Source organism: Aulostomus chinensis, chromosome 18 (assembly GCF_037954235.1).
Source record: "Aulostomus chinensis isolate RoL2024-O1b breed Wild chromosome 18, RoL_Achi_v1.0, whole genome shotgun sequence".
Classification (NCBI taxonomy): domain Eukaryota; kingdom Metazoa; phylum Chordata; class Actinopteri; order Syngnathiformes; family Aulostomidae; genus Aulostomus; species Aulostomus chinensis.
This window is the reverse complement of record NC_141337.1, coordinates 4,276,776-4,290,234: the sequence shown is the minus strand read 5'-3', so window position 1 is coordinate 4,290,234 and position 13,459 is coordinate 4,276,776. Positions and strand designations below refer to the sequence as shown.

The window sequence follows — 13,459 nt, the reverse complement described above, 5'->3', positions numbered from 1 at the left end:
GCGTGTGTGTGTTGTTCAGTGTGTGTGAGTGAGTGAGGTGGCGGAGGTGAAACCTGATCATATCTGTATTTTTTTAAATGGCTGATGCAAACATCACATAAACACTTGTTGCATGTTCTGTTGCTGTACGCCACGTGAAGACCACACAGCGTCGTTTTAGTGTCGGTCAAATGTTTGTTCCATCAGGTTTACTTCCTGTAGCCGCTAGGTAGCACTGCCACTTAAATGCGGCTTGTGTTTTTTCTTCAGTATATGTGTGGGGCGTTTGGTAAAGATCTGACCGTGTGGAGCCCAGGCACCACAATGTCAAAATCCACTTTTAATGCCAATTAATGAGAACCACAGTCTTCACACTCACCCATCACCGAGCTCTTAAAGCGATACTTCACCCCAAAAAAACTGTAGTTTGCCTTTAAATGAGGTGTTTTGAGTTCTTGTTTTTTTTCTCTCTGAATCCCTGGAATCCAGAAAGTGCTAGCCTCGATTCTTTTTTAGCTTGAAGCCGATCTAACAAGAGCAAAACTGAGATCAAGACACATATTTGTGACTACTTGAAAGGAAAAATACCCTTTTTTGGCTGCAGTATCACTTTGAGGTGCTTCTGACCGAATTTGAGATGGAGGACATCAAAGTGTTAAAAAAAAAAAAAAAAAAAAAGTTATGCTATGACTCAACTACCTCAGAATGTAATGGATTCTTCTTTGCCCGGTATTACACTCCTCATCCGGGTTTGGTGAAAATCAAGCGCACAGTTTGTGGGTTTTTTTTTTTTGTTTTTTTTTTTTTGTAATCCTGCTAACAGAAAAACAAGCACTGGTGGAATCGCGACCTCCTCGAGGTGTAAAGGTGTCACCACTAGGTGTAAACGATAAAACAGCGTTCCTCTCTTTTATGTACTGTGTGGAGGAGCTGCTTTCATTTGGCTCTTTTTAGGAGCCGCTGTTGAATAATCTCTGCTGGAGAATGTGGGTTTAAGTAATTGGTGGATGCCCTGCTGTGAGGACTGGATGATGGGAAGTGTATATAAATTCATCTGCGCACTTTAAGTCAGGTGGTTTGTTCGAAGTGTGTTCAGCTCGTTTTCTGCCACTCACCTGGCAGTCCCCCATTTCTGCTCGCCCCGACATGTAGAAATATTACAATGGGTGAAAGTGCTGATGGTCAGAAAAGAAAGGGAGCGAGAGGCCGTTTTAGTCATGAATTATATATGGAGAGCCACTTTAAACAGCAGCTTCTGTCAACACATAATAACGCTAGACTGTGTTATAGCCTGAGTTACAAAGAATCAGCAAGGGAGTTGAATGGAGAGAGAGGTTAATGACGAAAACTATTCATGTGTCCCTCTATTCCCATTTATAAAGTCACAAGATAATTTATCTTGTGCTGTAGTTGACTGTCATTACACTGAAGGGAAATTGTTTTAGTGAGAGCTATAAGAGGGAGGGAGTGACGGAGGAGTAAAGCATAACGGCTAGAGAGGGAGCTGCAAGACACATAGCCAGTGTGTGTGTGTGTGTGTGTGTGTGTGTGTGTGTTTGTGTAGAAAGACATGTCGAGGTGTCTTAGCATAGAAGCTGTGATAAGATAGGTATGTTAATGCGGGAGACCCCGCTGTTTGCAGCGTAACAGTCGGAACAACAATGTCAATCTTCCTCAGATCCTCTGGGAAAGGCATTTCTATTGGCAATCCCATTAAAAGCTGACACATTTCCACTGTGGGAATAACAGTTAGCTTTCAGGCATTGTCTGCCAGGAATAAGGCCATGAATTTCACTCTCTGCTCAGGCAGTAATAGGTATATTCTCTGCAGCATGCTTCAGGGATGTGTGAAAACCTTGGTTTCGCTTCGGAGCTGTCTTGTTCTGCAATATGAGTGCAAGAAAACACGTTGACAAACTACAAATGTAGGAAAATTCACGGCTCGTGCATCGCAGTATTTGTGCGAACCAGCCTGGTTAATCACGGTGATCGCGGAGTGTCTCTCACCAGCGTGGCTCCAAATTGTACTGGATTAAACATCATTAGATCCATGTTTGCATTGGTCAGGGTTTTCTTGTTAAAATATTTATCTGCCCGAGCAGGAAATACAATTTCCTACAGCAATTTGTCCTGTATATCATCTCTCTGATTTGATGTGATGGCAGTGGGCATGTTTATCCAATTGCCTTAATTGGTTGTGATTCAGAGGTAAACATGTGCTCTGATTGGCCAAAGTTGTATTGTCAGCAAGCGTATCTCATTTGTGATTGGTGCACACGGAGAGAAGACCCTCTAACTACCGGGGTCACTGTTGGTGTTTGCCCTGCTGATCCTCTCTCAGCCCCAAAGTTCACACTGCTCTCCGTTAGCGGCTAATGAAGTGCTGACACACTGGTTAACAAGGGGAGACACAGTCTAACGAGGTCTGATTAAAGGCCTCCGAGCCATCTTCATCTTGTAATTAAATACATAATAAATGACGCATGAGACATGCTGCCGAGCCTATGGACGGGGCACTCGAATGTAAGAGTATCTGCATCTGTTTGCTCGTGTGTGTGCGTACGTATACGTGTGTATCACTGAGACAGACAGCCAGTGTTGCTACATTTGCAACTACGTCCCCGGTAGTTACTCCCGGGGAATTTGTGGTTCTAAATTAATTAAAGAAGTGCGATTCTAGAGTTGTTTGTAAAGTGTCATGAGATAACATTTATTATGATTTGGTGCTACATGGATAAAATTGACTCAACTATTTTTGGACCAAATCTGGTGCTAAGCTGTGCATCTACATTTGAATTCTTTAACATCACCCCCCCCCCCCCCCCCAAAAAAACCCAAAACCACGAGGGATCAGTCGTATATCAATGTCAATTTATTTCTGCTACTGAAATAGCTCTTTTTTTGCATGAGGCACTAAAACCATAAAGCTCCAATCTAGTTTTCTGACCACTAAATAACATTAAATATTCATTATATTAATTTATTTTTGTAATTGAAAATGTAGGCTTGTTATACTGAGCTGCTTACAAACAATTTTGATGAGAGAAGATTTTCAGCAGAGCCAGCAAATGAACATCCCAGCAAGTTCTAGTACAACACCAGTCTAATTATTGAGGACCTTTCTGTTAATTTGGATGTGATTTGGGAGAACAGTCGGATTATAGATTCTGCCTCTAAATAAATACATAAATAAGGAGAATAAGCCGTTATTTTTTGTGTGTCCTCCCTCCAGTAACACCAGTGTCGGTGCCGTTACCGCCGTTCATATTAAAATGAAGATGTGCTGTAAATTAAAGAGAGTAAAATTTAAAAAAAAAAAAGGTAAAATTGTTTCAATATGGATAACAAATTCAAAGGTTTAGTCTTGGGTTCCTTGTTTTTATGGCATCTTTCCACTTTCGCAGCACTGAAAGCACTTTAAAATGTTGCCTCATTGAGTCAGTACCCTTCTCAAGGACACTTTGATCCTTTGATCTCTCTGATGGAGCCGAGGACATCAGCCCGAATGATACTGAGCGTCAACAGCTTTGTTTGGTCTCGCTCGCCAATTTATGGTCCAAACCCAGGTCGAACTAATGCAGTATAACACAACCGTCATGCAGAAAATCCTCCCTTCATGAGGCTTATTATACGAATGATGAGCTCGTGCAGTACCCAACCCATGCGTTGCTGCCTACAGCGTCGCCTGTCACTTATCTCCCTAGAAATGCATTTCCTCCTACGCGTGTCCATGTCCCCTGCTCTAGTCTGGGCCCTTTTTCTGGCATCATATTTAAATCAGTAAAAGTAGCTGTCGTTAAACATTTATTAGCTCCTACTGGCAGGTGGCTGTAATCTTCACCAGGCTAGGTGTGACATGTGTCCCCTGACAGGGCTTTGTTCCTGCAGCGTTAGAAGCCACAGCTTTACCACCTGCTGGTAATGCAGAGAGGCCACGGCTGGACCGGATATCTGAGCCTCATGGAGTCACCCTCCAAAGCTCCTCGCTTTGCCGCAGAAGGGAAATTGGGACGATGCACAAACTGTGGCTCCCTAATGTAGCTTTATGGAGGGGGCAGCGGCCCAGACCAGCTGACTTATTGAAGAAACTCAGTGACCACATTTACTCAGCCAGTAACCAAAGCTTGTGACCACAAGTTGGTGTTGGAATGTAAACTAACTGGTGAATTTCATTCTCATCTCATTTAGAATAGTTAGCATTTCCTTGTTTCTTACAGCAGGGATGGACACCCCAACTCTACAAATCAAGGCTGTTCTCAAACTGGTGTAAACGCTTAATTCTGGTGTGTGATGGAATGACTATTATGTCCATTGTTGTTGTCACTAAAAGCCCCGCCCCTTTATCTACCCGCCGAGGCGCACTCTCCCAGAAGCCCCGTGTAAGACGTGGCGTCGATCAAACGGCTGTTGAGGAAAGCAAATAACACACACGCACGCTTGTAGAGGTTTCTCTATTCATGTAGAGAGCAGGTCACTTTGTAGGGTGTAATTTGTGGTGCTGCTGAACTGTACTGGGTTATACAGAGAGATGTTTTACTATCTTGTCCATCACAATTATATAATTTAGGGTTGTAAAAGCATTAGTAACACCTCAGTATAACCCAGTACAGTGAATTACAGCCTCCGTTCAAATCAATCAACACCTAATAAACAGATTATAACCCTCGTGAAGGGAGGATTTATCACAGCACCGTTGGAGTAGCCTGCATTTATAGGAGTACCTAATAAACTGGCAATTGTGTTTATTGTTTACTTCTGTCTTGCTCACGCGCTGTACACCTGTTCTTACATTTAATGTCTCTGCCCATGATCCAGCTGCAGGGATCTTGTACACACACACACACACACACACACACACACACACACACACACACACAAACACACTATTCTGGCTCTTCTTTGCTCCAGAGACATGGAACCTCCCACGCTATTATGTGTGTTCAATGTGAGCACAGGTGTGTGTATTGGAGTGTAGGCTGATCCTGTCTGGCCCTCACGAGGTATTTTGGTAAATCTGCATGACCCTCGCTCTGTTTCTGATTAGAATGTTTTCTGTGTTTGTGTGTGTGTGTGTGTGTGCGCACACGCGCACATGTGTATTATCCTGGATCTCAGCACGGAGCAGTTGGTGGTGAAGATCCTGAAAGCTCTGGATCTACCAGCGAAGGACGCCAATGGTTTCTCTGACCCGTATGTGAAGATCTACCTACTGCCAGACAGGAAGAAGAAATTCCAGACCAAGGTGCCCCCCCCCCCCACACACACACACACACCACACACGTGTGACACGCTGTATTATCTGGAAACAAACAAATCCATGCAACCTGCTTTAAATGTTCTTACTTGTTTTCCTGCTCAGCCTCCTCGTGAGGAATCATTACAGATTCACTTCTGTAATCTGTAATGATTGCCGGACACTTGGACACTGATACTCTCAAGTGTTACTCTGGTGTTTGACGACTGTTGTCAATGTCGGAGTGCATGTCTGCATGCTTTGTACCAGACAATTTACTCTTAGCCCTAAAAAACAAACAAACAAACAAAAAAAACGTCCCTAAAAAAACAGTCATCATCATCTAATTTATATTCTCCGTGGAGTTCACAATGTATGAGCTCATTGTACGTCCGTTTTTTGATGCTCGTAAATATCACAAGTGTTCTTACACGGTGTTCTGATAAAGTCCTGACAGAAACACACAGGCCCAGGACCTCCGCCCCAACAGCCAATCGTCTGCTAACACTATCTAGCCAATCATGTTGTAGCATTGATCCGATAGGTTAATGAGATTGATCAGCTCTCACTCTCCTCTGCTAGCTTCTGGTGCTGCTTTCAGGTACTGGAAGCTCACTTGGAATTCTCGGCACTGAACATCTCATTAAGTAACATGAAACAAACACTCATTGTTGGACACTAGAGCTGTGCCATATCGTCCGTCATATATCACACGATAGCTATGTTATCATTAATATTATTAATACAGCTTCGGCAAGCTAAAACCATGCAGGGTGAACAGGCAAGCGCCTGATTAATTGTGTTTTCTATAATAATTTTCATCAATTTTTTTGCCAACCCTTCCATTATTTTTCATTTATTAGTGGCGGTCATGTATATTTTCTTTGGAAATGTACTTCAAATAGCCCAACATTTGTAGCCCAACGAATTGTTGTTCGTATTTGGATCGATATTTGTGCTCACGTGGTCCTTCAGGGGTGGCACAGATGTCTGAAATGCACGCTACGCCGCCCTCACCCTTCATTCCAAGGCATGAGAGATCATGCTCCCGTCAGGCATGCAGTTACTAAAAATAGTTCCTCCTCATGCTCACCAGTTATCTCAAGTTCTGGGCTGCTACATCTCTGGGCGTTTTTCCTTTTGTTGCAGTCAGAATGAATGAAACAAAAGGAAAGACAGGAAAGGTTTTGTTATGATATCAGCATTTATATCATTGCCACGATGAATGTACTCATAGCTGATTTTTAACCTTTCCTTCTTTGCCTGAGTCTCAAAATTGTTTGCTGTGCTTCAAATCATATTAAAACCCTCTGCTAAATCAGTGAATGCACCAGCGTGCGCTGTTTTTAACCACTTGAAACAGCAGAGGGCGCTGCTGATCATCAAAACTAACGATGCTGCTTTAAGACTGTCTCGGTTAACTCTGACGGTCTTATGAGCTGGGAGTAGCTGGTGTAATCTCGTCCGTACCAAGATGGCTGCTGAGTGGCGGGACTTGCCTAGAAGCACTTTGATAACAGAGAGAGAAATTCTGAAGTTGAAAAGCGTCTGAATTGAATGTAGCGCCAATGACAATGAATGTGACTGATAAAAGACAATGAAGCCGCGCCGGTTTGAAATTTCTCCCCTTTGTATGACTGTCTCCTGTATATCACAAAGCCCCCTCACCCTTTGAAAAACATGAACGCCTCAGTCTTTTGTATAATACTGCACCTCTTTTGTTTGGAGTGTAGATGATTGTTTAATTTCAATTGCATCCCCATCACCATGGCAATATTACAACACTCAAATGTTGCTTCGCTTTTATCCCTCCGACTAATTCTAATAAGAGGAATAGACATCACCTACACGCAGATGTTGCAGCTGTGTCTGTCTGCCTTCCAAAGCCGCAGCATTTCCATTAGCTGCATGTTTAATCCAAAGCTAACAAGTAATCATCAAGTGCTAATAAGCCAGAATGACAGACGCACTCATGCAGTGATGAAAGTTGGATTTGGAAAACTGAGTGTGTAGAGTCACATTTTCATTATCGTCGGCTTTATTGCATGGCAGCGTTTATATCAAACGCTTTCATGGTAAATAAACCCCACAAGTAGATCAACAAATGTTAAAAATTTTGTGTTGGGGACACGCAAAGGTCGTCTGCGATGTTGAAACACACAATGAGCGGGAAATCGCAGTTAGTCTCTTTCCATCAGGCGGCATAATCAGATTTAAAATGATCTGTTCTGTTGGACTCGTTATGCAGGCGACAGCAGGAAACACTGTAGAGGTGAACTGACCTGGGATGAATTTAGAGGGTTTCCTCTCACAGTTGTTTTGTGAACACAATGTGAAACATTTGATATGTTGGAGAACAAAACATTGAGTTTTAGATCTTTATTTCATTTTCGAGGGTTCAATTTAATTCTTAAGCCCACAAGAAAAGATGAAATTACATTTTCCCCCTCCGGCTGAGCAACATGGTCAGCCAGGTTGGTAGAAGTTAATTATCTTTCTCAAGGACATTTCAGTGCCATTGGCCGCTCCATTAATCAAACCTGTTTGAAATATTCTGTGTCCTGATACGTCTTGTTTTTGAAGAAATGCAGATGAATTTAACATACTGATTCATGACATTTACATGGAATAATATCTGTTCTGCTGCTGTCAGGGAACTGTGACTGATCCTACCGGGAGCTAATCAAAGCTTTTATAGTAACTCCTCTACAAAGCAAGTCTGCCGTGGCGGCAGGAAAAGGAAAGGGGGGGGGGAGTGGGGGGAGGCTTCACAGGAAGTGATGCCTTTTTATGTTCCCAATTTGTTTGGGATAAAAGCAACAGGGAGCTGGGTGCTTTTCAGGAGAAAAAAACAGCACGAAATCAAGCAAAAGAAAAAAAAAATACACGAATAAAAACCACTCACTGCAAGTCAAAATTGAATCTGATGGAAGAGATGCTGCCCACATGCTGGTCATTGATAAGCAGTGTTAGGAGGGTTACTTTTGATATGTATTTGACTGCAGATTATAGGAAACATGCCCTTGGAGGTAATTTGTTACATATTCTCCTCAAAGTGAGTGACGTATTTTAAATTGAATTCCGTGTAACGGTGAATGAATGTGACATTCACACAACACTGCTGCTTAACGTTGATCCCAGGAGATGTTTTGTCTAGAATAAAAAAAAAGGGGGGGACGGGACGGGACAAAGACACATTTTTTTCATTGACCTTTTACTTGGCAGCATCACGTTGGTGTAAAAAACCATTAAACTTGAATATATTAACGGTTTCATTCGCTTCGGTATTACTAACCATCAACCTAAATTAAAACAGCAACAGGGGAGGCAGTTTCTGCCTTCCCTGCTTTCCCCTCAGTGGAAAATGGGAGAAAAGGACATAAATAACAAAAACATTCTTATGCAGTGATGCACAGAGTGAGGAAGTCAGCAAACAGAGCAAAATCAGATTGTTTCAGAGTTTCCAGACAGAAAGGTAAGCTACTCTATACGTTACTGGATTTGACTTTCTGTCACTACTAACGGCTTAAGTAGCAATGCAGCTAATTGGGTAGCTAAGCAGACAATTTCACCGACAAACCTAAGGCTAGCCTCTTTACTTTTGTAAATAAAAACAGAAATATAAAACTGTATTCCGACCATTTAAATCGTACCAAAAGTAAAGTGTATATTCCAGTGTGTTCCAAAGTGCACGGATAGAACAGCAGACAAGGAACAAGATGCTGTAGTGGTTGTGAGGACTCTGTCTATTACTGCATCAAAAGTGTGTGAAACGCAGCACCGCTGAGTGTCTCTCAGGTAAATACTGCCTTCACAGATGTGACCTTCGCAGATAAAAGCTGAGGCAAACTTAAAAACGCTGCACGTCATTTGACGGCACTTTTTAGTCCCTTTGAGAAGACAAGTCCAGAATAATTAGTATTCCACTGGTCGGAAAAATATCCTGTTTGTTTGGTTGAAGAAATGTTGCTGCACTTTGAGTAACTGGCAAAAATTTTCTGCAATGGTTATTGGGATATATTTTATACTCCTTCAGGATTCCAGACTTCAAAACAGCGCTGAGTGCGGTCAGACTTGAAGCTTGAATTTATCTCAGCCACTGAGACTGTTGCTTCATGTCTAACTGGATCACACAAAATCTAAAAGTCTTAAATGTAAATGCAGCGTTGGCATGAGGGGAAGAAAGTGTGGCCAAGAAACTGAAGCCCAACTTTGTTCTGTTTTAGGTTCACAGAAAGACCCTGAACCCCGTGTTCAACGAGACGTTCCAGTTTGGCGTGCCGCTGAACGAGCTACATTCCAGGAAGTTGCATTTCTCTGTGTACGACTTCGACCGCTTCTCACGGCACGACCTGATCGGCCAGGTAGTGGTGGACAACCTGCTGGACTTCAGCGAGGGCACCGGGGACAAACCCGTCTGGAGGGACATCGTGGAGGGCACAGCGGTAAGGACGACGCTCTGCTGCAGAAGTAAACCCAGATAATCGCATTTATTTGAAGAGGAAACGGCCACAGAGATCAGATTGGTTTATACCAGGGGTTGGAGACAAAGCTCGCAGCTGTGACGCTCAGCAGATAATTCAAGCTAGCTTCATATTGCTGTTTTATTGGCCATCAAACCCATAAAAAGGTGTGTCCTCAGGCATTGATTAGTTTCTGACTCTGAGAAAGTGGGAAAACTGAGAATTACTGTATCTCAGAACTTTCCCTTTCCACCGTTCACATACATTTCGGCAGTTGCGTGTGACGTGCTTTTGATAACCAATGTATTATTCTCCCACTTCGATTTATGGAGCCTCCCCTGAAATGTTGGCAAGCCCCTTGGGGAGAGCCGCCTCCCACCTCTGCTTCATTTGCTCTCATTTGAATGAGCTATGTGGTGATGTCCAGCCTTCGCAGCTGAAGAAAAGAAGCAGGAACGGAGTGAATTAAACAAAACAAAAGGAAGGAGGGTCGCCTCTTAACCGCCCCATGAGCTGTAGCTTTCAATTTTACATGGATTTATGCGCATTTGGAAAGAAAGGAAACCATTACATTTTCAAAATTGATATTTCAGTGTAATTTTAGTATGTATTAAGTGTGAATATGATATCAGCTTGTCATTACATTGATAATATCCACAGCAAAAATGTCCGAAATTATCAGAAAAAATCAGTAGTAAATGTCTTTGTGGAGTATCGTGCAGCCCTCAGGCCATTTAAAATGTAATGAAGACGAAACTCCAATATTAAATGAACAGTCGTAGTGCCTTGTATCCTGAGCACCGGTAGTAGATTTACTATTTTATATTTTGGGAGTCCGGAACTTTACCGGATTCCAAATCCACAGAAAGCATCACGACGCTGTAACTGTCAGCGGCAAAACAGTAAAATAAGGTAGTCCTGCAGACGCACGCGCTTCAAAGCCGACCGCTTTATTTTGTTTTGTTTTTTTCCGCACCAAAGTGACATAAAACTGCATACACGTGTGATTGCATGGACGGGACCCCTGCAGGGATACAACCGTGTCTGTTGACCTCTGTCACTGTGAAGAAAACCACAGTCGCTGTTTTTCTTCTCTCTTCTTCTGGGCTTTGACGGAGCGCCCATTTGGTGCTTTAACAGCCTGTCAGCGGTGAAAACAGAGCAGTGTGTTTTTTGTCATGTGTTGCTGCTTGTCGCGTTCTCGCTCAATTGTGGGACGACTTCAACCGTTGTGTGTGTGGTTTTTTTTTGTTTTGACCCCAATAAAGAACTAAAATTAGAGCCCAGGTTAAAAAAAACAAAAACATCCTGAGTTCCATTTCAGAAAATAGCAGAAGAATAAACATACAGCAATCAGACGGAAGTCTAAATCCAAAAATAAACACAAACATCGTACATGCACACAGAGGCAATAGCCTACATGCGTGTGTCAGAATACAGATGTGTACTGTGAGGCTCTGTTCCGTGTCTGATCCCAGTTAACGTAGGGTTGCAAATTCAATCAGAAAATAATCATAAACAATTTGCGGGAGCGGTGGTTATTTTGGCTCAAGTAAATTGTGTAACAACTCCCCATTAAAAATGAAGCATTCTGTTGCAACTGAGATGATGAATCGTGTTCTCCACGTGTAAAGATTGTTTGGTACAGACCAAGAAGAAATAACGTCCAGTTTGATTGAAACTTTAAAATTCTCATCACGACTCTAATCGTAAACGTAATAACTGTCAAAACAATCACAATTGAAGTGTTGTTTTCTTTTCCTTGCACACAATTAAACCCTTATTTATAAAACGAGTTTTGATGTGTGTCTGTGCTCCCGATCACTTAGAAAACACATCTCTGAGTGAACTCAGCCCAGACGGGATGCAAAAACTATGCGGATTGGACATTGTGAGGAATATAGATTCATTCAAAGTCTGATCATGTAAGAAAAACAATTGAGAAAAGTCCAAATAGATTACTGGAAAGGCGCCGTTTGCCATGTCCAAACTTTTCATCAAGCGGTGTCCGAGTAGATTTATATGAAATATTCATAGAAGGCTATTAGCAAATTAGACAGAGCAAAGTCTTCAACATTTTTGGCACGGATGTTTCATTTATTAAATAAGTTCAAAGCCTCTAAGCGTATTTCAGTGTTTCACCCAGAGAAGTATTGATTAGTGAGGCTCAACGCCGCTAAAGAGTCATCACGCCACAGCGCGACCTGAATATCATGACGGTCATTACTGTGCTGCCACTGAGGCCACTGGCAGGGAGAAGATCAGCTGAGTGGAGCGAGAGATATAAAAAGCCTCAAGAATCGTCACCTCTCCTTAACACTTTCCTCCACTGGGGGACATCGACAGATTGGCATATGATTTATTTACAGTGACGGCACTTCCCCTCTGCCTAAACACTCTGCCTGTCCACATTACGACGCCTGCTGTCACCCACCGTCACTCGCAGACGCAGCTCTTTTCTGGCCTCAGACTTTCTAATCAAACCAAAGGATATCTGTCGGTTATTTTTTCCAATCTGATGCTTGCAGCCCGATGCTATATGCATGTGTGTGTGTGTGTGTGTGATCACAGTGTCCCTGCTTGTTTTTGTGTGTGTGTGTGTGTGTGTGTGTGTGTGTGTGTGTGTCTGTGTGTGTGTGTGTGTGTGTGCTGACCTACAGGAGAAGGCCGATCTCGGGGAGCTTAATTTCTCGCTGTGTTACCTGCCCACTGCAGGCAGGCTGACGGCTACAATCATCAAGGCCACCAACCTCAAAGCCATGGATCTGACCGGGTTCTCAGGTAAAGGATTAACACACACAGCAAGCAGCTTGACTAAAATACTGATTTCAAGGAAAAACATATGACAGCAAACAGCTTTAGCCATCTCAGCACAAACAGCTGTGTCGCTCATCTGGGTAGCTTCATATCTTCCTGTAAATGACTACCGGGTGAATATATTGAATGGCATTAAGCCATGTAAAGATATTTTTCATTAAAAACATGGATTCCAACACATGGCGCCACTCCTTTGGAAGAAAAGATGAATCTGTAGGAGACGCCATTTATCTCCAGTGAAGAGCCACAGGCTTCTCCCCGGAGAGCCGCCTCAAATAGAAATGCAAAATAATAATAGATATCAACACATCTGATACCCGTTCATGATCCAAAAGCCCTACAGACAGTTTAACCTTGTGGTTCTGTCTGAGATGTTTCGCGCCACCTGCACTCAAGTCTTCACCCGGCTGGCCTACGTAGGCTGAGTCACCTGACCACAGCTCTACATCAGGGTGTCTCGTGCCAGTGTTGTTTACTGACACAGGTGGATGTTGATGCCTTGTTGGAGTCACATCTTTCAAATGTTCTCATCCAAACCACAACGTGAGCTCTGAAGTTTTTTTCGACCCTGATATTTAGTTGGTCTCATATCTGACAGTGGAGTTTGACATCAGATCAACACTGGGTTTTAATTTGAACCTCATTTATGTTTTCAACTAAAAACGTCAGTCAAGTCCAGCACCTGGCTGGCATCCAGCAGGGCAGACCCACGAAGGGATGTGAGCTCCAGCTGATCTCAGAACTAATCGAGGCCGAGTGCTCCAGTTGGAGTCATCACACTGCGTCGAACGCCGATGTTTGCTGCTGACTGTGATTCTGCTGCTACCCTTTAAGTGTCAGTTTCAGATGTGCAGAGTCACATCACGACAGAAATCTGCAGCTCATGCCATTGATTGTACATCACCTTTAAAAAAAAAACCAACCCATCCAACTCTCATTATGTGTGGGGAGTCGATGTCACTAGGAA

General features: G+C 42.9%; 1 protein-coding gene across 1 annotated transcript in view; it reads left to right on the top strand.

The window, feature by feature from the left end:
• Positions 1 to 13,459, top strand: part of syt3 (synaptotagmin III) — a 38,718-nt gene that overhangs the window by 19,106 nt on the left and 6,153 nt on the right. Inside the window, exons 7-9 of the mRNA XM_086184664.1 lie at positions 5,095 to 5,221; positions 9,439 to 9,657; positions 12,336 to 12,456. Of these exons, the coding sequence (XP_086040790.1) occupies positions 5,095 to 5,221; positions 9,439 to 9,657; positions 12,336 to 12,456 (467 nt within the window). The remainder of the gene's footprint in view (positions 1 to 5,094; positions 5,222 to 9,438; positions 9,658 to 12,335; positions 12,457 to 13,459) is intronic.